This window comes from Pseudophryne corroboree, chromosome 8 (assembly GCF_028390025.1).
Source record: "Pseudophryne corroboree isolate aPseCor3 chromosome 8, aPseCor3.hap2, whole genome shotgun sequence".
In the NCBI taxonomy this organism is placed as follows: domain Eukaryota; kingdom Metazoa; phylum Chordata; class Amphibia; order Anura; family Myobatrachidae; genus Pseudophryne; species Pseudophryne corroboree.
Window position 1 is genome coordinate 79,495,590 of NC_086451.1, and position 25,932 is coordinate 79,521,521.

The 25,932-nt window shown below is 48.9% G+C and overlaps 1 protein-coding gene across 1 annotated transcript; it reads left to right on the top strand.

Annotated features, from left to right (window-relative positions):
- The first annotated feature begins 2,454 nt into the window (after nt 1-2,454).
- Nucleotides 2,455-10,680, top strand: ZSWIM2 (zinc finger SWIM-type containing 2). Its single transcript, XM_063936732.1, has 2 exons — nt 2,455-2,721; nt 6,375-10,680. Exons 1-2 carry the CDS (start codon nt 2,655-2,657, stop codon nt 7,022-7,024), a joined length of 717 nt encoding a protein of 238 aa, XP_063792802.1. The 5' UTR covers nt 2,455-2,654; the 3' UTR covers nt 7,025-10,680.
- The last annotated feature ends 15,252 nt before the right edge of the window (nt 10,681-25,932 follow it).

The window sequence follows — 25,932 nt, forward strand, 5'->3', positions numbered from 1 at the left end:
CTGGCCAGGTGCCCATAGGGGTGCACACTACGGGGGATGATGGAGGAGGCTGGCTACGGGGGTGCACACTACTGGAGGTGGCGGGTTAGGGGTAGGCTACAGGAGTGCCTAATGCGGGGATGGCTGAGAGGTAGAGTGCAAACTGTGGGCCCGGGTTGAGAGGCCGGTGGCTGGCTGCAGTTGCTCCTACCGAGTGTGAGCGTGTGTGTGTGTGTGTGTGTTTGTGTGTGTGTGTTTGTGTATGGGGTGGGTTGTTGGATGGTTACAGGCAGTAACATCACGTTTGCCACGATGCTGTGGTCCCTTTTGCTGTGGCAACTGCAGCAGTCAGCCCCGGTTAGTGCAGCCACGCTGTTTCCGCACCCTGCCACCAACTCTGGCATAATCCGCCTGTGTGGTCATCATCATCCTGGCTCCTCCCATTGCATGGTAGAGGATGGTGTTCTCAGGGAATGGGGCCACCCACTGAGCAGACCTGGGTGACCGCCGTTGGAAGAATCATAGATTGGCAGCCCCTGATTGCAGCAAGTGATTCTGTGTTTCGAATACCAGCCTGTATAAGAGCCTGTCACGGGGGGAATATTTACTGTTTCTATTAACGGACATACAGTGTGACTGGGTGTAGGGGATGCAGACCCAGGAGGCATTTGGGGCCCCATAGCAGCTGCATCCACTCCACCCACGGCAGTTACTCCACTGACAGTCACTATAAAGGCACAGCCACTTGTGGACACAGCACAGTTAATACAGCAAAGTATATCGCAGCAAACAGCAACGTGCACTGTGCCCCCTATATACAGTCACTATACACTACGGGCACAGCAAGCACCAGATTAAGGTACACGTGGGCCTGGAGCTGAAACTGATGAAGGGCCTATTGCAGGCATTCCCAATCGCGGTCCTCAAGGCACACCAACAGTGCAGGTTTTAGGGGTATCCAGGCTTCAGCACAGATGGTTAACTCAAAATAACTGAGGTACTAATTAAGTCACCTGTGTTCAAGCCTGGATATCACTAAAACCAGGACTGTTAGTGTGCCTTGAGGACCGAGGTTGGGAAACACTGGCCTATTGTGTGCAGATGCTGGGGTGTGACCATTTTTGTGGGGGGCATGTCCAATGCTGTGTGGGGCTGGACTGCACGTAGGGTGTCGCCTGTGCTATTGGCTGAGGCTAGTACACTATGGAGGGCATAGTGGACGTGGACCAGTGATGGTCTACAGTGGGATCATCTCATATCGCTACCCTGAGATGGTCATATATATATCTGTATGCAGACGGGCGGCACTCACAGGACTATCGCATTTATGAGGACACACGAGTCGCCCCTCAGAACAATGTTTCAATTATTAAAACTCTGTCAAGGTCAAAAGACAATGCAAATCAATATTCACCTATGTAGCACCCCCATCACCGTGAACATGGCCACCCATACGCTGTTTGTCGGGTCTTGTGATGACACCGAAATCTATTACAAACAACTGTAAGAAATAAGCAAGTATTTACTAAACCAATATCATTAAGTGCTTCAGATGTCCAAAAGATCCCCAAATGGAGCATCACTTATGTGCATAGACATCATACATATGGGACGGCAAAGCTCCTCGGCAGAATTCACAAGAACTCTCAGAGTTTCTAAAAAATAGTTCAGACAAGGGCGCCCCCTAGTGCAGTAACCAATTGTGCAAAATATATAGAAATGAAGCAGTTCCAAAAATCTGAGATTGAGCTTCACTGATATCCAATATGAGCCCATAAGCAGTCCCAATAACAGTCATTTCTGCCTTTTTATTTATGGCTCCATATCATAAATTGAATGAAATATAACAAGAACCCATAGTGTAATCCTGCTTACAAATATACCCCTAAAATCATACAATATTGCACGTACACTGGATAAAAGCTGGATACCTTATCTAAACTGATAACAGCTAACCAGCGGATAACACCAATGCATTTCGCCATGACGGAGCTATGTCCTGTCACTCAGACACATTTTTATTAGAATCTGGAAGAAGCGCAGTTCCGCAGCTCCTGCTGAGGATAGTTCTAGCGGCTGTAATCAGTCTCCTGGCCATGGCCACAGGATTGAAAAGCAAGGATGCAGATAAGAAATAATATGGAAATTATGACATTATCAATTGGGGCCAATGGATTATATGTTGTAGAGTAATGATATGGAATTGAGAAGAATTTACCATGAGACATACCAGCACACTATCACTATTACATCCAAAATTCTCAATCTGTGACCGCACAGGGGGTTGTGCTTATGGGGTAGTGGGTGGGGCTTCATTGGAAGTTTGTAGAAATATTGTTTAAGCTAGTCAGCAGTAAAATTCATGATAATACAGATTCTCAGTAGCTGGTTTTCTCCATGCCAGTAAGAAATATGGCCATCTGACTGGTCAGCCATTTTGTCTATGGACAGGTATAAGAGCCCAGTGCACAGCAGCATCAGTGGCAGTTGACAGTTGAAGCTCTGGTGGCTGATACTATAGTCTTGCCTTGGAAGAGCGAGCTAGTGTGCTTTGGCAGCTAGTGTTATACTTCCAGGGTTTATCTTGTTGTTCAAAGCACAATAAAATCTGTGCTTTTCCTGAACATTTTTTTATTTTATTTTTTCTATTTGGTGGATTTATTTAACATCTGGAGATGAGCCGGAGGGAATTACGGCGGCTCCAGGAGGACCAGCGAACCTGGAGCCGTCAAGGAGATCATGGTAAGTGAGATTTTTGGGTCAGTGATTCCAATCTAAGGGGCAGATTTATCAAAGATTGGAGAGAGATGAAGTACCAAGCGATCAGCTTCCAACTGTCATTAAAATTACAGTTAGGAGCTGACTGGCTGGTACTTTATCTCCATCCACTTTATCCCAGGCTTTATGCATAGACCCCAATGTACCAACCAATCAGCTCCTGTCATTTTACGAGCAGAGGGGGAGATGTACTAAGCCTAAGACTTAGAGTGATATAGTGGAGAGATAAAGTACCAGCCAATCATCCATGTTACAGGCTGGATTTGAATGACAGTTAGGATCTGATTGGCTGCTACTTTATCTCTCCCCAAGCACCGATGAATATCCCCCCATGCTATATTACCCTGGGTAGCACGCGGGTGGCAGTTGGAGATGTGGCCCCCATACATCAGCAATAAATTAGGGCAATTTGGCATTTTGCAGATCATTGTGTAAATAAAATCTACAATATATGGGGATCACAGATTGCAGATTCTGACCAGTGATTGGTAAATCAGGTTTTTATACATGTTGAATTTTACAGATCAATTAAAGCTGTAGATCGCTAGTGTATGGTAACAATCAGCAGATTTGCAGGCCGTTACTAGTAACATGATGAGCCTTTCCAGATTCAGCAGATCTGTATTTGCTGAAAATGATCTGCAATCACTGAACAATATCTGTAATGTATGAGGGCAGATTGGTGGATTGGGGAATCTTTAACCACTTAACTGACAATTTCTCCCTCTAAAACCATTCATAACAGTGTTTTTCTTTATTTTTATTTTTTATTAATATAGTATAAGAAGTATTTTTTTTTTAAATATTATATTATGTACATCTGCAACAAACTGGGGGAACACCTTGCGGTGGCGCGGGCGCATGTAATCTGAATCTGACCATGCCAGTTAACTGGTTAAATTGTGTGTGTGTATGGGGGGGAATATTACTGAATTTTGACATTTTATTTGTTTCATTTGTAGATTTGTGATTGATGATGTACTGTATGGGGGCCTTAGCTACACATTATTTCCCATGCCCTGCCTCACACTTATATATATATATATATATATATATATATATATATAAACCGTCTGACCCATTATGGGTACTGTTTAGAAATAACACACTGGTGCAGAGGATTTGGGTTCCCACGTAAAACAAAGCTGATTTAGGATCTATTGAGCTGCCATCTCTATTCAGTTGCTGGACCAATAGGAGATGGTGATGAAGTCTGATGACAATGTAATGTGCGCTGTGTGTCAAAATAAACAGGCAATGGGGTGTGAGGGATTGTGAAATAAGTAGATTATATACGAGTGTGAGTGGTGCCACATTAAAACCTATGGAGGCCCCTAGGCAGCAGAAATCTCGGGGCACACACTTACAAATTATCTCAATTAATTTTTTATTTTAAAAAACAATTTTATCATCCAACAGTCTACGCTCTGGAAACTGTAATGTGAATCTGAGGTCTATGGTTTATGTACTTTACAGAGTATGGGAGATATGTGGGTCAGGTTGGAGGGATTACAAGCATGAGCTGGATGGAAAGTTTTGGGGTGGAAAGAGGAGTGTGAGCAGATAGTGGGGAGTGTACCCGGTCCATAGTTGGGTGAGATGTCACCAACAGCCATGAGAAGGTGCAGGGTGAGATAGACATGGCCGGATGAATTGTGGGTGTGAGGTGTTTCTGCTTATGTAGGCCTGAGAGTGCGCTAGCTCAGGGAACAAAGCAGGTCATGGTGCAGACTAGCGAGGAGGGACGCAGTGATGGGGAACTAATGCAGAGGGAGAAATAGGAGCTGACAGCCGAGCTCTGGGTCCAGTAGCTGCTGAACAGAGATGGACACAGCCAGCTTGGCCCAAACATGGTGTCTCAGAGGTCACAAAATCATAAAGGCATTGTATGATCTAAGGGGTTTCTCATACTCACTCCTCAGGACCGCTGACAGGTCACGTGCTGCAGACCCTCTAGCTGGGGCACAGGTGGGCTCATCACTGGCTGTATCTGTCACATTTCAAAAGTTGCAACGCATTCATTCCTAACTCACGCGGTGTAGGGAAACACAGGAGGTCTGGAAAACATGGCCTGTGAGGGGTGCCGAGGACCAAGTATAAGAAACACAGACCTGAACCATTAAAGCTCAGTCCTCAGCATTTTTTTCAATTTAAAGACTAGTTCAGTTTTTTAGATGTTTTTTTCCCATTCTGCTACCCACTTATGTTCCTTACAAGCTAGACAAGACTATCCCACAGCCCTCACACCCTTATTCCCATCTCTTTATTACCCTACTCCCACCTATTCTACCCCCCACTAATGCACCCTCACATCTAGCCCAATCTCCACTCTGAGCAGCACTCGTTCCTCTGGTGCCTTCTCATTTATTTTCCCTCCGACCACTCATAGATATTATAGGGGCTCCTTGGGATACTTATGGTGGTTCTGTCCGAGAATCACAGGGTTCTGGTCAGCGACTGATCGTCTGAATGTTACAGTCACTGGTATTACCATACCCTTCTCCGCTGCAGACACAAACAACAGTACTCACTCATGCAGCTAAATGCAGCTAATTGTACTGCTGCTGCTTATTAGAAACATCCAGCGCTGCCTCCCTTCTCTGCTCTACTCAACCCTATTTGGAAAATCTACACCTGGAATACATTTCTAGCGTCCTGCCTGAGCACCCCAGCCAGTTTGCATATATTTGGGCACCTTGGGTTTGTCACAACGAGGCCTCCTCCACTATATCCCCTGCTTAGGTCTGATATTTTATAACTTAATGATCTGTTATGCCAGCACTCCCCTTTCCTCCTCCCTTCCTGCCTGCACCCCTACCAACACTCCCCCCCCCCTCCTTTTTCCCTCTCATTTCCGCTCTTGTCACTTTTCTTGTCCCCCGATATCGCCTCTGTTTAGTGCAGCTCCCCTCAGCCTACTGTTCTACCTGCATTATTCTGTGTCTTTTCTTACTGGAACACACATGGGGCAGTACGGATGGTGTAATGGTTACCATTACTGCCTCACAGCACTGAAGTTATGGGTTTCAGTCCTACCATGGCCCTAACTGTGTGGAGTTTGTATATTCTCCCCGTACTTGTGTGGGTTTCCTCCGGGTTCTCTGGTTTCCTATTACAATTCAAATATATACTGGTAGGTTAGTTGGCTGCCAACAAAACAAACCCTATTGAATGCGTCTGTGTACATGTGATAGGGAATATAGATTGTAAGTTCCACTGGGGCAGGGACTGATGTGAATGGCCAAATATTCTCTGTAAAGCGCTGCGGAATATGTCTGTGCTATATAAATAACTGGCAATAAATAATAATAATAATAATAATAACAACAACAACAACAACAACAACAACACCCAGAGACCCATTCTCCCAATGAGAGCGGCTCCTTATTGGTTCCTTTCTTCCTTAATGCTGTAATACTGCTCTTAATGGAATTTTCACTTATAAACAATAACTACAATAAATGAAACAACTCTTATTCTGACAGTCTCTTACAGTGTAACACTATCAATCATATACCAAAATGTTTACTGTAACTCAAGTTATTGATTGACAATTGATTGGTCCATGTTATCGATAGGTAATTATTATGGCTACTATATAAGGTATATCTTTTCAGATGATTCACCCCAGACCGTATTTGAGGAGAGACTGCGGTCTGAGCGCCGAAGAGGTGAAAGAAGACCTCGTCAGGACACCCAGGAACATCTGTCAAGAGCAGGAACATCCGCTCGTCTACAGAGTCCTCAGAGGGAGCACAGACACCGAAGCCGTTCTCCTCTTCCTGCTCCTGACGTAGCACCAACAGACGGACCAAGTCCAGATCCTCTCCCTGGTCCAAGTCTACAGCCAACGTCTCAGCAGCCAGCGGAGAATGAGCAGAATCTCTTGGACATGGTGTACGAGATCATCATGCAGAATATGGAAGCCACTGAGGATGCTAACAATGGGCAGAATCTCCCGGCCATTTTGGAAGAGATCATGGCACAGAATAGGCCAGCCGTGTTGGAAGCGATGCACAGGCAGAATGTCCGGTCCCTGCAGTTAAATATCAGCTTTTTCCAATCTACCATCACTGCTGTGGATGATGCGACACAGTCATGTGTAATCTGTCTAATGCAGTACCAAGATGGGGAGCGAGTGTCTGTCCTGCCCTGCAGCCACAAGTACCATCCAAGATGCATCTCACAGTGGGTTGCAACAAATTCCAGCTGTCCCGTGTGCCGCAGAGAGTGCATCACAGAGGACATTGAGTGTTCGATCTCCTGAAAATGGCAAGAGGAAGATCTAGATCACCCTCTTCTCTAGATTCCATACCACCTCCTCCACTCTGTCTCGTCTCATCAGCCGACTGCTATCTCTCCTCTGCTCCTACCACCCTTCTGCAGTCTAACAGGCCCTACACACAAGCAGATCTCACTGCACGATATGAACGTTCATTAATGAATGAAAACTCGTTGATATCATGCAGTGTGTAGGCACCAACGATTAACGATGCATGGCCCCATGCACGTTAATCATTGGTGCACCGTTGCTTATGTATGCAGGCCAATATGGACGAGATTGTCCATATTAGATTTAGCATGCATTGCTATGGGGCCGGGTGATGGGGGAGTAAATAAACTTCACTCCCCCCGTCACCTCCTCCTCGCCGCCGGGTCGCCCATCTGCCGTATCAGCGGTCGGGCAGCTCAGCGGCGGGTCGCCCAGTCTGTAGGACCTTTAAGCTGAATGAAGAGATACCACGGCTTAGTGCCGACTTACCACACTTGCAGCCTAGCGCCGGCTTATCCAACCTGCGGCCTAGTGCAGGATCAAGAGATACTACGGCCTAGCGCCGATTTACCACATCTGCGGCATAACGCCGACTTATCCAACCTGCGGCGTAGCACTGGATAAAGAGATACCACGGCCTAGCGCCGATTTACCACATCTGTGGCATAACGCCGACTTATCCAACCTGCGGCCTAGCGCAGGATCAAGTGATACCATGGCCTAGCGCCGACTTAGCACATCTGCGGCTTAGCGCCGACTTATCCAACCTGCGGCCTAGTGCCGGATGAAGAGATACCACGGCCTAGCATCGACTTACCACATCTGTGGCTTAGCGCCGACTTATCCAACCTGCGGCCTAGCACAGGATCAAGAGATACCACGGCCTAGTGCCGACTGACCACATCTGCGGCGCAGCGCCAACTTATCCAACATGCGGCCTAGCGCAGGATCAAGAGATACCATGGCCTAGCGCAGATTTACCACATCTGCGGCGAAGTGCCGACTTATCCAACCTGCGGCCTAGCACAGGATCAAGAGATACCACGGCCTAGTGCCGACTGACCACATCTGCGGCGCAGCGCCAACTTATCCAACCTGCAGCCTAGTGCAGGATCAAGAGATACCATGGCCTAGCGCAGATTTACCACATCTGCGGCGTAGCGCCGTCTTATCCAACCTGCGGCCTAGCGCAGTATGAAGAGATACCACGGCCTAGCAGCGACTTACCACATTTGCAACGTAGCACTGACTTATCCAACCTGCGGCCTAGCGCCAGATGAAGAGATACCACGGCATAGCGCCGACTTACAACATCTGCGGCGTAGCGCCGACTTATCCAACCTGTGGCCTAACACCGGATGAAGGGATTCAAACGGCCTAGCGCCAATTTACCACACCTGCAGCCTAGCGCCGATTTATCCAACCTCCGGCCTAGCGCAGGATCAATAGATGCCACAGGCCAGCGCCGATTTACCACATCTGTGGCGTAGCGCCGACTTATCCAACCTGTGGCCTAGCGCTGGATGAAGAGATACCATGGCCCAGCGCCGACTTACCACACCTGCAGCCTAGCGCAGACTTATCCAACCTGCGGCCTAGCGCAGGATCAAGAGATACCACGGTCTAGCGCCGACTTACCACATCTGCGGCATAGCACTGAATTAGCCAATTTGCGGCCTAGCGCCGGATGAGGAGATACCACGGCTTAGCGCCGACTTACCACATCTGTGGCGTAGCAACGACTTATCCAACCTGCGGCCTAGCGCTGGATCAAGACATACCCTGGCCTAGCGCCGATGTACAACATCTGCGCTGCAGCACCGACTTATCCATCCTGCGGCCTAGCACCAGATGAAGAGATACCACGGCCTAGCGCTGACTTACCACACCTGCGGTTAATTGCACAATGTAAGACTACTGGGCCTTGTGCCCTTGCCTATACCAACCTTGTCATCCACACAATAGGTTTGGGCTTGCTGCCCACTGTGCCCCGGCCTATTGTTGCCTATCTGGGGGACTATCTGCTGCCATGGGCCTGCCGTCCACTTACCTGAAATTATCTGAATGCTTTGGGCCTATTGTCCACCTATCTGAGCCTCTTACAATAGCTTTGGGCATAATGACCATGGGGCCCCGAGCTATTGCTGCCGTTGGGGGCTAAAGATTCTATCCACGGCATAGTGCCCACCTAGTGTGCAACTCTATTGGGCCTACTGCCCACACTGCTCCCCGGGCTTAGTGCCCATCTATTGTGCCATTCTATTGGGCCTAATGCCCCTTTATATCCTCCAGGCCTAGTGCCCACCTAATGCATCCTAGGCCTAGTGCCTGCTGTGCCCACGGGCCTAGTGCCCGAACCCTGGTTATCTAGGGTGGGACCGTCTGGACTTACCAATCCTAAGGGCTGTGACAGGACCAAGCTTGGTCCAGACCTGCCCACTGCGTGGTCTTCGCTGGAGGCAGGATGGCTCCCACCACCTCAAGGTTTCCTGGAGTCTTCACCTGGGCAGTGGTGGCCAGTGAAAGCTCTTTCCATTGCACACCGCTGTCCTAGGACTTCAGACGTCTTCGCCGACAAGCATCGGCTCTTTGATCTTCATCAGGCAAGCGGCGGTGTGTAATGGCTTTTTCACAACTGCCACCGCCCTCCAGGACTTCCGGCGCCTTCCCCGGCATCTTCTATCTTCAATCTTTGGGCGCTCTTCACTGCTCCCTCTCGGCCGACATACTGCCCACCTGCGCGTGGCGCTGGCTGATATAAGCCAGTGCCATGGAGCAGAGCTATGAGGTGGTGAGCTGGGATTGACTCACCGTCGCCACTCTGGATGCAGGTCCTCCGCCATTACACATGTGGAGCGACAGTGGAGATTCACCACCACCTCCACGACCGCTTCCGAAATCTGCAGGCAGTTGGGCAGGTGGGGACTGGACCAGAAATGGTCTAGGTGCCCAGCGCTGCCTGTTGCCAATGTCGGATCCTTCCCCATAGGACGGCACCAGGATCCCTCCGGATCTCAGCCTGTCCCAGGCAAGGAGGAACAGAGCACATAGTAGCAGGGCCAGTGACCATGCTAGTACACTGGCCCTTGCTACACATGTGCAGTACGGGTCCATGACGTTGGTCATTCTATGGTATCAGATTATCAGTGATTGACAGTCTGATTCCACTTCAGGGTGGGGAGGGTTCGGCAACAGCCTGTTTCTCAAAATGGATTTGTGTGGCTGCTGTTTTTAGGGAGGGACTAAGCCAGGATTCTCCGTCTAAGGTTGGAGATTTAATGGCTCCTTCAAAGTAGATACGGTGGCTGACTTGCGTGACTCCTTGGGTCACTTAGCCGGCGATATTGTTGCAGAAGATCCAATAACGCCTCCTAGGATGCAGCTCAGATCAGTAATGCACGCAGGAGGAATGACGCATCCTGCTGTATTACCATCATATTAGCGCTATCACTGCTGCTTTTGTATAAACAGCAGCAGCAATAGTTCCTCCGTCCACATCCGAATCAGGCCCACTCTGCTTCCACTGGCCAGTGGCCATCTTATGTGTGGCACTGAGGGAATCCTATGCACACCCCACAGCCGTCTTGCTATATATACACGATAGTCCTGCTTTTTGGGAACTGCCCGGCTGTCCCATCCGCAGGGCACAATGTCCCGGGGTGGGGGTGGGTGGCGGAGGGAGGGAAGGGAGTTAGGGGGAGCACTCTCACCCCTGCTCTGCATAGCATAGATGCCATGCGCAAGGAATCTACCAGAGCCTGATTCAGGAGGCGTCTTATGCAAATAGACATCGCCTGATGGCTTCTCTGATCTGCTGCTCTTCTGAGCATTGTACCATCTACATAGGTTGATGTTGAAAAAAGACAGTTGTCCATCGAGTTCAACCTATTTGTGGTCTCCTATGCATGATGATTTGACTAAAATTTCTGACTGATGCTGATGTCAGCCATTGCATTTTATCCCTATTTATAGTAACTATAATGCATGACTATGCACCATACATCTGCGTTAGCATCGGTCATCTAAGTAACCCTCAGGACTCGGCGCGCCAAGAAAACGGGTCCGACATCAGTGGTGCAACTTGAGAGTGGTGGGCTCAGGGCTCAAAAATATGCTCTGGGCCCCCCTCCTCCGCCCTATGGGAGTTTTCGCATTGGCAATGTTATCTATAGCTTTGGCTTTTGCTACCCTTGTAGTGGCTATGGCCCCTGATTCTGCAGGGCCCTCGACCTGGTGTAGGGCTGAGGTCTTACTTCCATCCCATCCAGACCGGTGATGCAGCAGTTTTTGCAGACAAGTCGGGACATGGGGGCGGCTGTTGCCCAGTTTGGTATGAGTGCACCTGCAACAGTAGAGTATACTAAGGCGTCCGCTGTGGTTTCTCCTCCCCTTTTGCCCGCCTCCGTAGCTTCAGCCCGAGACTTCAGGTGAGGCTGGGCCAGATTAGGGGGGGGGAGGGGGGCAGGGGATACGTCACCCCGGGCCCCCTCGCCTCTCAGGGGCTCCCCGTGCTGGAACAATTTTGTTTTTCAGAGATGGAGACAGCCTTGGCACAATCAGAGCGCCTGCCTGGCTGCTCCTCACAGAGAGCTGTGATCGGCAGAGCTCTCTGCATTGGATACATTACACCCACACAGCTGAGGCCGGGAGCTACTGAGCATGTGCAGCAGCAGCTCAGCTCACATGGACTCCGGCAGTGACTCTCCTCCTTCTCTTTTGGTTACTGCTGTATTTTCTGTGCGTATGCGTGCATTTGTGTGTGTGTGTATGCTATGTGTAAGTATGATGTTTGTGTTGTGTGTATGTATGTATGTATGTATGTATGTATGCTGTGTATGCTGTGTGTGTATGCTAAGTGTAAGTATGCTGTGTATGCTGTGTGTAGGTATGTATGCATGCTGTGTGTGTTGTGTCTATGTAGGTATGGTGTGTGTGTGTGTACGCTTTGTGTGTGTGTGTGTGTGCATGCTGTAAGTATGTATGTATCCTGTGTGTATATATGCTATGTGTATGCATGCTATGTGTGTTTGTATGTATGTTGTGTATACATGTATGTATATTGTGGGTATGTATGCATGATATGTATGTGGAAGCATGCTGTGTATGTGTGTGAATAGGGGGTCCCTTGACTTTGCAGGGAGTCAGTTTACCACCTGTCGGGATCCTTGCTGTCAGGACACAGACACCGGAATCCTGACACCCACTGACATGCCGGCGTAAGGAATCCCAACCGCCGGTTTAAATTCCCAAAGGTCGCCACTGAGCCCGCGAGGGGACACGCTGTGCTCACCGCTGGTATCCCGATGTCGGTTTCCTGACCGCCGGGATATCATACTGATCCCCTTTGACTTAAGTTCCCAGGACCCATAGCTTTAATCCGGCTCTGACGTGAGGCACCAGGGGAGTCAGACGATGATGGCTCTGGCCCTTCCTCCTCTTCTCTTAGGGTGTGGGATAGATCTTGCTCTTCCTCCTCCTCTTTGCTGCTGCCTTCTGCTACTAGCGCGGTCAGGGCATTAAGAGTGCTGCTAAGGGGGTATTCAATCAAGTGAAATTTTTTCGGCACAGGGTATTCAATTGCGGGCGTTTTCGCCTGGTTTTCAATCGATTTTCATCCATGCCGTTTCACTTTTTTTTGTTTTTGTCAAATCGGCATGGGTAAAAATTACGCCAAAAACGAATTCACCAAAACGCATGTATTGACGGCGAATTCGCAGATACACATGGTTTTAGAGAGTGCCGGATTTTTCAACCAGTCGAAAAAACGGCACGGGCATTGAATAGGTCGAATGTAAATTCGACCTAAAAACGGGTGCAAAGTGCAGTTTTTGTCGACTGGTTGAAAAAACGGCACTAATTGAATACCCCCTATGTATGCTAGGCAAGAGGCGGTTAGGTGTGATTTACTAAGCTCTGTCTGGTTTAGATAATTTGCGCAGGGCTTAGCAGCGTTTAGGCGCACGCAGGACTTGTTGCGCTGTTTGTTGGTCTTGTACGTCTCCCCCTGTCCTCCCTACTCGGGGATTAGCTACTCGCCACTGTTGGCAGTGGGAGTTTAGAGGGATTTGACAATTTTTTACCTGGACTGATGGACTTAATTCGGCTTAATTATACTTGATTTGGCTAATTGGATTTCAATTATATGTCCCTCAGCAGGTTTTAAGTTTTACCTCTGACCGAGTTTACTTGTGTGATCCCCCCTCCTCCCCCCCCCCATTTATTTGTTTTACCACCTATCCTATTGTATCTATATGTTGCTTCGATTGGCCGGAAGCTTGTCTATGCAATTTTTTCTTTCTTTTTGGCAGATCCTCATTTCATTGTGTTTCCAACAGAACTGCTTCTATTTTATATGTCAATCTGAGCTTTTTCTCTAGTTCTTTCCGTCCCTTATAGGTTTACTGGGCGATAGGCGCAAGGATTGCATAGCTGCCCGCTCATGTCTTCTGCTCGGCTAGGTTTATGGCTTTAAGAAGTATACGCCTTTAAAGCTCATTTAAATAAATAGATAACAGTTTCTGCCAAATCATGTCTCTGTGTCGTTATTTTATGTAAGGTTTATGTTGGTTATCACTGATGCATACGCAGGGCAATCCTCAGCCGTTAGGAGGGTGAGTATAACGCTTATTGCCCCATGTGCTGTGTGTATGTTATCAGGGGTAAGAGGGGAAGTGTCTGAGGCCTGGGAGCCAGTAGGCAGCTTACTTATATAGCACGCCAGAGCTGTACAGCAATGTCCATAGGGGTTATACATGTAACATGGTTACAGACTAGCACATCTCGTTACTAATATACTATATAATAGAAGGGGAGGAGAGAGCTCTACTACAGCAGCAACAGCTGACTTTCTGCGGGAGGAGAGGACACAAAGGGGGAGAAATCCTGAAGATGCCAGTGGCAAGAGCTGATCAAGAGGGGTCATTGGCAGAGACAAGTGGGTGGGAGTGTAAGGTGAGCTGAGAAGGGATATGTAGGGAAAAGAGTGGGTAAGGGCTTTGTAGGTGAGTATGAGGAGTTATATTTTATTCTGTGGGGTATAGGGAGCCCATGTAGGACCTGGCACAGGTGAGCAGCCCCCTAACCTTTGGCAGCCCCCCTCCCCTGTTACTGCTGTGTCACCCTGGGGTGCCTCGGGACACTTGCAGGGGTGCATTGGATTGGTGGTCCAGGACCATTTAAAATTATTTATGGTCAATGTAATAGGCAAAACCAGTGCATGTAGCTGCCAATCGTATCATATGTGGACAAACAGAAGCAAATCTTGTCCCTGACCACACAATTGAACGTAGTAATACTAATGACATATATACACAATTTGCCTAATTTAATATCTCTTTGTACAATTCTCAATAAGAAACTTTTGGCCTAGGGGTGCCGGGAGAACAATTCTGATACTCTAGGGCAGGCATGTCCAACCTGCGGCCCTCCAGCTGTTGTGAAACTACATATCCCAGCATGCCCTGACACTGTTTTGCTGTCAGAGAATGCTAAAGCTGTGTCAGGGCATGCTGGGATGTGTAGTTTCTCAACAGCTGGAGGGCCGCAGGTTGGACATGCCTGCTCTAGGGCGTCGTTATTAAAATAAGTTTGGAACCAGTGATTTCTCCCGCCTGTATAGGAAATATGCATGATTACAGCACTGATTGGCACGTGGATCACTATCCGAAGCGGAAGTCTGTGAGGAGCTGTGTGGCGGCCGCGCAGGTCCGGTTCCCTTGGCATTCTCCTAGGACACAATTACAGGTCAGGTCTGTGAAGCAGAGCGGACAGCGCTGAGAACATCGGGTGCCGAGAAATCCCACCGAACAAGCTGGAAAGGAAACACACTGTGTCTGGGTGACTGGTCACTGGAAAATGGGGTATGGCTGGGGGTGAGGTGTCACTGCACTAAGCAACTGCACATGAGTAATATCTCCAGTGTCTGCAGATGTGTATAGAGAGCCAGATACCATATAAACATCATTAATAAGTTTATGATAGTACGCACTAACTCTAGTGTCTGCAAATGTGTATATAGAGCCAGATCCCATATAAACATCATTAATAAGTATATGATAGTAACTAAGCACTAACTCTAGTGCCTGCAGATGTATATAGAGAGCCAGATCCCATATAAACATCATTAATAAGTATATGATAGTAACTAAGCACTAACCCTAGTGTCTGCCAATTTATCAACATATTTTACACATTTACTTATCAACAATAACCTATCCTATTACAGGCAGGGGCAGAGAGAGTCCTGGTAAAAGGGTGGGAGCGTGGCTTAATAAAGTGGGTGTGATTATGGTCTTTAATTACAAAATAAATGCTGGGCTCCGCAAGGGGGGGGGGGGGGGGGGAGTTGGTATGGACTCATGCTCCCTAGCGTACTTGAACTGGAAGCAAGTTTCTCCTCCCCACACAGCACCATCTGCCCAGTGATATTTGGGAAGATGACGCTGGCCACTAGAGAGCACAGACTTTCTATGTGTGGCGCCATCTTAGATATCACTGGGAAGATGCCGCCGCTGGACAGCCACAACTCAGGTATACTCGGAGCAGTGGGGGGTAGCAGACCCAGTCCCCCCAGTCCCATCCAGCAGCACGGGCCCAGGTAATTTGTGACTGCCCCCCCTCCTTGGCGCCACTAATTCCAAGTGTCCAATTAGACTCCATGAATATTTGACATATACAGTAGGATACGTCACATTGAACAGTGTCCACATCCCCTTTGTACTATTGTTTGTTGAAGCCTCATTTATAGATAATTGCTACTATTGATACCAATAGTTATTAATAGATTTAGGGTATTACATGTCCCTGTGCACACAGTATTTCACTATCGCCTACCTAATTACCCCCTTGGGGTTATATCCATCTGTAGTAGATATCTGAACAAGAGGCAATCTATGGTGTGTGACAATTACGTGATATACATGAATAGGTTCACAGCTGGTTTTTGAATTCACATTATTTCTTCTTTTATCACATGCTTTAATATTGTAACCTATATTTCGCTGTTTGAAGTTTAATATATGTAATTTATTAAGAGGACGTAATAAAAAGATAATTTTAAATGTAGTCTTCTCCTTTGTGCGCCAGATACAGAATCCTTTTTCTCTTTTTGTCTATATTTGTCCAAAATTGGTCTGAGGTAGCGCCCCCTTTCTGACTCACACTATTGATAGATATACTTCATTATAGGGGTTAAATTTACAATTATTAGAAATAAGTCCTGGTGCAATAGAACCTCTTCATTCCAGCTCTGATTGGCTGCTCATATCGCACCCAGATCTCATTGCATATGCAATTCTTGATATATACATACCTCCCAACATTGCCGGCATCCAAGGAGGGACAGCTGCGTGCTTGAAATTAGGGGATGTGGCCTACCAAAAAAGGGGCGTGGCCTTGTGGCAAGTGCCACGCTTGCAAGCCACGCCCTGTTTAAGTCATTTTGGGGGCATGGACAGCGCCGTGAGAGCTGCTGGCCAGGCCCCCCGTCCCTCTCTGCCAGGAATAGACGCTGTGCGCATGCGCAGAGCGTCTATTCACTGCTGCTCTCCTCAGAACAGCGAGTGACAGGGAGGGATCTCCCAACTGTCCCACCCCACTCGCGGGACACTGCGACCCGCGGATGGGACAGACCAGGAAAAACGGGACTGTCCCGCCAAAATCGGGACAGTTGGGAGGTATGTAAATAGGCCCCATACTGAGAGAGACTGCAGACAACAGGGAGATAGTGAGATAGACCACAGGGGAGATAGAGAGAGAGAGAGAGAGAGAGAGAGAGAGAGAGAGAGAGAGAGAGAGAGAGAGAGACCACCTGGGGGATAGTGAGAGAGACTGCAGGGGAGACAGCAGGGGAGATAGTGAGAGAGACCACAGGGGAGACAATTAGGCAGCAGGGGAGAGGGTGATAGTGAGAGAAGAGACCATAGGGGGAGAGGGAGATACAGTAGTGGGAGACAGCAGGAGAGAGGGAGATAGTGAGAGAAGAGACCGCAGGGTAGAGGGAGACAGTGTGAGAGACCACAGGGGAGATAGTGAGAGACTGCAGGGGAGAGGGAGATTGTGAGAGTAGAGACCATAGGGGAGAGGGAGATACGGTAGTGGGAGAGACAGCAGGAGAGAGGGAGCTAGTGAGAGAAGAGACTGCAGAGGAAAGGGAGATAGTGTGAGAGACTGCAGGGGACAGGGAGATAGTGAGAGATACCGCAGGGGAGAGGGAGTTAGTGAGAGAAGTGACTGCAGGGGAGAGGGAGATAGTGTGAGAGACTGCAGGGGAGAGGGACATAGTGAGAGAGATCGCAGTGTAGAGGGAGATAGTGAGAGAAGAGACCGCAGGGGAGAGAGAGATAGTGAGAGAAGAGACTGAAGGGGAGAGGGAGTTCGTGAGAGAGACTGCAGGGGAGAGGGAGATAGTGAGAGAGACAGCAGTGTAGAGGGAGATAGTGAGAGAAGAGACCGTAGGGGAGAGGGAGATACAGTATTGGGAGAGACAGCAGGAGAGAGGGAGATAGTGAGAGAAGAGACCATAGGGGAGAGGGAGATAGTGTGAAAGACCACAGGGGAGATAGTGAGAGACTGAATGGGAGATAGTGAGAGAGACCACAGGGGAGATAGTGTGAGACCGCAGGGGAGAGGGAGATAATGCGAGAGACGGCAGGGGAGAGGGAGATAGTGGGAGAGACTGCAGGGGACAGGGGGTACCTCTGTGTTGTGCCCCGCAGCCGACTGCTAGTACAGGCTCAGGTCCAGCCTTCTCCATTCTGTGCGGGTTCTGTGGGAGCAGGGACCAGGGAGATTGAGGAGAAAGGAAGAGAATAGGGGCGGGACAGGAAAGGTGATCTGGTGAGGGGGGAACTTGTCTGTGAGAGGGGCTTCCTAGGGCAGGTACCTGCATCAGGGTGTGCAGCAGAGTACTGTACCCCCCTTATGGTGACCCCATCTGGAACTGCTGGCCCCTTCTCATGCTGGTTGCCGGACACAGAAGTGTGTGCAGCAGCCGCAGTCTGACACTGACAGCCGGGAGGCAGGTGGAGGATCTTTCCCGGCTGTCTGGTATATGCAGACACAGTGCACAGGCAGCCCTATTATATATAATATGGCATAATGTAACTTGGGAGCACCGCAATGTGGCATACAATGCACTGGTGGCACTGTGGCATCATGTGAAAAGGGGGCAAGGTGTGCCACAAAGTTTACTGGCAGCACTACAACGTGCATATTATGAACTGGATACATAACAGTGTGACGTAAGGGGAACTGGGGACACTGGAGGTCATTCCGAGTTGATCGCTAGCTGCCGTTGTTCGCAGCGCAGCGATCAGGCTAAAAATTGGCATTTCTCAGACGTCCTAAGTGGATGCTGGGGACTCCGTCAGGACCATGGGGAATAGCGGCTCCGCAGGAGACAGGGCACAAAAGTAAAAGCTTTAGGATCAGGTGGTGTGCACTGGCTCCTCCCCCTATGACCCTCCTCCAAGCCTCAGTTAGGTTTTTGTGCCCGGCCGAGAAGGGTGCAATCTAGGTGGCTCTCCTAAAGAGCTGCTTAGAGTAAAAGTTTTGTTAGGTTTTTTATTTTCAGTGAGTCCTGCTGGCAACAGGCTCACTGCAACGAGGGACTTAGGGGAGAAGAAGTGAACTCACCTGCGTGCAGGATGGATTGGCTTCTTAGGCTACTGGACACTAGCTCCAGAGGGACGATCACAGGTACAGCCTGGATGGGTCACCGGAGCCGCGCCGCCGACCCCCTTGCAGATGCTGAAGAGAGAAGAGGTCCAGAAATCGGCGGCTGAAGACTTCCCAGTCTTCTTAAGGTAGCGCACAGCACTGCAGCTGTGCGCCATTGCTCTCAGCACACTTCACACCAACGGTCACTGAGGGTGCAGGGCGCTTGGGGGGGCGCCCTGGGCAGCAATGAAAGTACCTATGCTGGCTAAAAATACATCACATATAGCCCCTGGGGCTATATGGATGTATTTAACCCCTGCCAGGTTGTCAGAAAAACGGGAGAAGAAGCCCGCCGAAAAGGGGGCGGGGCCTATTCTCCTCAGCACACAGCGCCATTTTCCTACACAGCTCCGCTGCTAGGAAGGCTCCCAGGCTCTCCCCTGCACTGCACTACAGAAACAGGGTTAAAACAGAGAGGGGGGGGCACTTATTTGGCGATATTATTATATATTAAGATGCTATAAGGGAAAACACTTATATAAGGTTGTCCCTGTATAATATAGCGTTTTGGTGTGTGCTGGCAAACTCTCCCTCTGTCTCCCCAAAGGGCTAGTGGGGTCCTGTCCTCTATCAGAGCATTCCCTGTGTGTGTGCTGTGTGTCGGTACGTGTGTGTCGACATGTATGAGGACGATGTTGGTGAGGAGGCGGAGCAATTGCCTGTAATGGTGATGTCACTCTCTAGGGAGTCGACACCGGAATGGATGGCTTATTTAGGGAATTACGTGATAATGTCAACACGCTGCAAGGTCGGTTGACGACATGAGACGGCCGGCAAACCAATTAGTACCTGTCCAGGCGTCTCAAACACCGTCAGGGGCTTTAAAACGCCCATTTACCTCAGTCGGTCGACACAGACACAGACACGGACACTGACTCCAGTGTCGACGGTGAAGAAACAAACGTATTTTCCATTTGGGCCACACGTTACATGTTAAGGGCAATGAAGGAGGTGTTACATATTTCTGATACTACAAGTACCACAAAAGAGGGTATTATGTGGGGTGTGAAAAAACTACCTGTAGTTTTTCCTGAATCAGATAAATTAAATGAAGTGTGTGATGATGCGTGGGTTTCCCCCGATAGAAAATTATTGGCGTTATACCCTTTCCCGCCAGAAGTTAGGGCGCGTTGGGAAACACCCCTTAGGGTGGATAAGGCGCTCACACGCTTATCAAAACAAGTGGCGTTACCGTCTCCAGATACGGCCGCCCTCAAGGAGCCAGCTGATAGGAGGCTGGAAAATATCCTAAAAAGTATATACACACATACTGGTGTTATACTGCGACCAGCGATCGCCTCAGCCTGGATGTGCAGCGCTGGGGTGGCTTGGTCGGATTCCCTGACTGAAAATATTGATACCCTTGACAGGGACAGTATTTTATTGACTATAGAGCATTTAAAGGATGCATTTCTATATATGCGTGATGCACAGAGGGATATTTGCACTCTGGCATCAAGAGTAAGTGCGATGTCCATATCTGCCAGAAGATGTTTATGGACACGACAGTGGTCAGGTGATGCAGATTCCAAACGGCACATGGAAGTATTGCCGTATAAAGGGGAGGAGTTATTTGGGGTCGGTCCATCGGACCTGGTGGCCACGGCAACAGCTGGAAAATCCACCTTTTTTACCCCAAGTCACATCTCAGCAGAAAAAGACACCGTCTTTTCAGCCTCAGTCCTTTCGTCCCCATAAGGGCAAGCAGGCAAAAGGCCAGTCATATCTGCCCAGGGATAGAGGAAAGGGAAGAAGACTGCAGCAGGCAGCCCATTCCCAGGAACAGAAGCCCTCCACCGCTTTTGCCAAGTCCTCAGCATGACGCTGGGGCCGTACAAGCGGACTCAGGTGCGGTGGGGGGTCGTCTCAAGAGTTTCAGCGCGCAGTGGGCTCACTCGCAAGTGGACCCTGTCACAACTGAGGGCCTGAGCTGACGGGAGGCAGCCTCAGTTGTAGGGGCTGAGATGTACCGGAACCTGGGAGGTTGTATCAGACCCCTGGACATGTAAGTAACATGAATAATAACTGCCCGAAGGCGTGACCACGACAACTTAGATAAAAGTCAATGATGTTTATTATGACAACTCCGCATCACAGCAGCAATAAAAGAAAACGTAAAAGTCAGCAAAGAATAAATACAGTTCCTGAGTACTACAGCATGGCAGGAACCACAGGGCACTGGTAGTGTGAGATAGTTCTTATGATCTTCTAGATGGAAAGTCCTTACCAGGCCCGGCTGTAGCAATGGAGATAACCCAGGATTGTACCAGCTGGTGTTCCAGGAAGAGCTGGGTTGCTGAAGGTAAAACAGCTGCTGTGGATACTGGCTGGAACCAGACTGTTGTTAGCACGGAGTGGATACTGGCTGGAACCAGTTAAATAATAAATGAACTTTGGGAGCGATGAAATGTGAACTGAAATGTAGAACTTGAGAGCGGAGAAATAATAATTCCGGTGGAGAGTGGTAAAGTGTAGAAAGGACACCGGCCCTTTAAGGGAAGCTGTACTCTGCTGGAAGCTGAGGCTGGAAGCAGGTAGTGTTGTAGCTGGAAACAGATGAATCCACAATGGATTGGAGAGTCAGGCTACACCGCAGGTGGAATGCTGGTGCGGGTCTCTATGGTGGAAGTCTTGAGACAGGAGCTGGAACCTGGAAGACAATCATAGAAGAGAGACAAACAGGAACTAGGTTTGACAACCAAAGCACTGACGTCTTCCTTGCTCAGGTACAGCTTACTTATACCTGCAGCAAGGAAGGGGTTGGCTAGGCAATTATGCAAATCAACAACACAGACAGCAGATTGGTGGAAATGATCAGATGACAGAATCCAAGATGGCTGCGCCCATGCAGACACTTGGAGGGAAGTTTGGTTTGTAATCCATGTGGTCTGGGAAACAGTAATGGCGGCGCCGGCCACCGGAGACAGGAGACGCCAGGCTGATAGATGCACATTTAACCACGCGGGCACAGCGGAGGCCGCGGCTGATGAAAAGACCACTCTGCATGTGGAAACTCAGGAACAGCGGAATCCGGTCCTGGAACGCTGAGCCCGCCTTAGGAGGCATCTGAAGGGTAAGTAATGGCGTCCAGATACCCGGATCGTGACAGCACCCCCCCCTTTAGGAGTGGCCCCAGGACACTTCTTAGGCTTTAAAGGAAACTTTGCGTGGAAATTTCGGATCAAGGCAGGAGCATGGACGTCAGAGGCATTGGTCCAAGAGCGTTCTTCAGGACCATAGCCCTTCCAGTCAATGAGATACTGAAGTTGACCGTAACGGTGACGTGAGTCCAGGATCTTGGCCACTTCATACTCAACGCCTCGTTGAGTTTGGACTTTCGGAGTTGGTGGAAGTGAGGAATGAAACCGATTCAAGATTAGCGGTTTCAACAGGGAAACATGGAATGTCCTGGGTATTTTTAAGAAGGGAGGTAACTGGAGTCTGTAAGCAACAGGATTGATGACTTGATCAATTTTAAAAGGACCGATGTAGCGAGGTGCAAACTTCATACTGGGAACTCTTAACCTCAAATTCTTCGTGGATAACCATACCCGATCACCCACCTTGAGAGCAGGAACTGCTCGACGCTTCTTATCCGCAAACTTCTTGTACCTGAACGATGCCTTGAGCAGAGCTGATCGTACGCTCTTCCAGATATTGGCAAACTGACGCAAGGTGATATCCACTGCGGGAACAGAAGTTGCTGGAAGCGGTTGGAACTCAGGGACTTTAGGGTGGAATCCAAAGTTGGTGAAGAATGGTGTTGAGGAAGATGAAGAATGATACTGGTTGTTATGACAGAACTCGGCCCAGGGAAGTAATTGAACCCAGTCATCTTGAGAGGAGGACACATAGATGCGGAGGAAGGCCTCCAAGTCCTGATTCACCCTCTCAGTTTGACCATTGGTCTGAGGATGGTAAGCCGTGGAAAACTTTAACTTGACTTGGAGGACTTGACATAAACTTCGCCAGAATTTGGCTGTGAATTGAACTCCTCGATCTGAGATAATTTCTTCTGGAAGACCGTGGAGTCGGAAGATCTCTTGTATGAATACTTGAGCCAACTTGGAAGCTGACGGAAGACCGGTGAGAGGAATGAAGTGTGCCATCTTGGTGAACCGGTCAACTACCACCCAAATGGTATTGAACTTGTTGCACATGGGCAAATCTGTAATAAAATCCATCGACAAATGGGTCCATGGTCGACGGGGAACAGATAGTGGAACCAGTTGCCCCGCAGGCGACTGGCGGGATACTTTATGTTGAGCACACTTTGGGCAAGATGCAATAAACTCCAAAACGTCCTTTTTCAGAGTTGGCCACCAATAGGACCTAGAGATAAACTCCAGGGTTTTTTGGATACCTGTATGTCCGGCAAAACGGGAAGCATGGGCCCAATGCATGAGCTTCTTCCTTAGTGTCGGCTTCACAAAACTTTTCCCTGATGGGGGCGTAGAGTCCATCCCTACCGTGGAGAATGCCAACGGATTTATAATAGGATGCTTGTCTGAAGACTCATTTTCTTGCTCCCATGAGCGGGAAAGGGCATCGGCCTTGCGATTCTGAGAGCCCGGACAGAACTGGAGTTTAAAGTCGAACCTGGAAAAGAAAAGTGCCCATCTGGCCTGACGAGGGTTGAGACATTGTGCGCCTTTTAGATATAGAAGGTTCTTGTGGTCTGTAAGGATGGTGATTGAATGAGAAGCTCCCTCCAACAGATATCTCCACTCCTCTAGAGCGAGCTTGATGGCTAGCAACTCCTGGTCGCCAATGGCATAGTTGCGCTCCGCTGGGGAGAACTTCCGTGAGAAGAAACTGCAAGGATGTAAATGACCATCTTTAGCCCTCTGAGATAACACCGCTCCTACTCCAACGGAGGAGGCATCCACCTCTAAGATGAAAGGAGAGTCGATGTCAGGCTGTTTCAGGACAGGTGCAGAGATGAACCTCTGTTTTAAAAGATGAAAAGCTTGCATGGCTTCTTCAGACCACTTGGACGGGTTAGCACCCTTCTTGGTGAAAGCAGTAATAGGCGCCACAATGGTGGAAAAGTCTCGTATAAACTTTCGGTAATAATTGGCGAACCCTAAGAACCTCTGGACCCCTTTGAGGGTTAAGGGTACCGGCCAATTCTGGATTGCTTGTAGTTTCTCAGGATCCATCTCTAGTCCGGAACCGGACACAATGTACCCTAGAAACGGAATGGACTTGACTTCAAAGACGCATTTCTCTAATTTGCAGTAGAGATGATTGACACGGAGACGGGACAGAACCTCCTTTACCCAGAAACGATGTTCCTCTAAATCGTTGGCAAAAATGAGGATATCATCTAGATAGACCACGACATGACGGTATAGAATGTCTCTGAAGATCTCATTGACGAAATGCTGGAAGACAGCTGGAGCATTGCTCAATCCGAAGGGCATGACGAGGTACTCATAATGTCCGTCACGGGTGTTAAATGCGGTCTTCCACTCGTCACCCTCACGGATCCGGATGAGATTGTATGCACCTCTCAGGTCCAGCTTTGTAAAGATGGTAGCTCCGCTAACTCTGTCAAAGAGCTCAGTAATCAGGGGTAAAGGATAGCGGTTCTTGATGGTAATGTCGTTCAAACCTCTGTAGTCGATGCACGGCCGCAGACCACCATCTTTCTTCTTTACAAAAAAGAAGCCTGCGCCGGCTGGAGAAGAAGAAGGTCGAATGAACCCCTTTGCTAGGTTCTCTTTAATGTATTCCTCCATAGAATGTGTCTCGGGGAGAGACAACGGATAAGTTCGGCCTCGAGGTGGAACCTTCCCTGGAACGAGATCAATCGGGCAGTCCCATTCTCTATGAGGAGGAAGGATATCAGCAGAAGCTTTACTGAACACATCCGTGAAATCTTGATATGGAGGAGGTGGAACATCAGACGACCTGGGGGAGGAAGAACAGACAGGCAACACTTTAAACAAACATGTCTTAGTACAGGAGGAACCCCATGCCAGGATTTGCGTAGTCGTCCAATCAATTGTAGGATTGTGAAGACGGAGCCATGGAAGGCCCAGGACCACAGGATGTGTGGCTCTTGGAATCACTAAAAATGAAATAAGTTCGGAATGAAGAACTCCCACTCTCAGACGAACTGGTAGAGTCCTTAGAGAAATAACTGTATCAAAAATTTTACTGCCATCCACAGCAGTTAAGGAAAAGGACGAAGGAAGTCTCTCGGTGGGTAGGGACCACCGTTTAACATAGGCTTCAGTAATAAAGTTCCCAGCTGCTCCGGAATCCAGGAGGGCAATGACGTTCTGATAACGTTGAGCAACTTGAAGCGAGACTGGGAGGTTACAATCTTGAGGAGATGGAGAGGAGATCATTACTCCTAGCCGGCCCTCTCCTTGGCGAGCTAGGATTTGGAGTTTCCCGGACGTTTGGGACAGGCATTAATGGTGTGAGACGGAGCTGCACAATACAGACAGAGAAACTCGGAGAGACGTCTTCGGCGCTCAGCAGGAGTTAAATGGGAACGGCCAATTTGCATGGGTTCATCTGTAGTTGGTGACAGTTGGCGAGGAGGAGGAGTAGAAGATTTTGGAGCAGATGATCTTCCACGCTCAGTTGCTCTCTCTCTGAAACGTAAGTCAACTTTCGTACAAAGTGAGATTAGCTCATCTAACTTGGAGGGTAAGTCTCTGGTAGCTAACTCATCTTTAATACGCTCGGATAAACCATGCCAGAATGCAGCATACAGGGCCTCGTCGTTCCATGCCAGTTCGGATGCCAGGATCTGGAACTGTATAAGATATTGTCCTACAGTACGTGATTCCTGGCGTAAACGGAGAATCTCAGACGAAGCTGAAGTTACCCGGCCTGGCTCGTCGAAGATGCGCCTGAATGTTGACACAAATGCAGTGTAAGAAGATAGCAGGGTGTCGGACCTCTCCCATAACGGTGATGCCCAATCAAGGGCTGAGCCACTGAGAAGAGAAATAATGTAGGCAATTTTTGTACGGTCACTGGGAAAATTGCCAGGTTGTAGCTCAAACTGAATCTCACACTGGTTGAGAAATCCCCTGCAGAATCTTGGAGATCCGTCAAATTTTGCTGGCGTTGGAAGATGAAGACGTGGAGCAGAAATGGGTAAGGTGGGTGGGGTTATAGCTGGAGTCACTGTGGTTGACGCACCAGACGCGCCTGATCCA

Excerpts from the sequence above, each read along its gene's own strand:
- ZSWIM2 (XM_063936732.1), top strand. The coding sequence starts at position 2,655 with ATGAGCCGGAGGGAATTACGGCGGCTCCAGGAGGACCAGCGAACCTGG. Across the intron at positions 2,722-6,374 it reads GAGCCGTCAAGGAGATCATG|ATGATTCACCCCAGACCGTA; the intron begins GTAAGTGAGATT and ends ATATCTTTTCAG.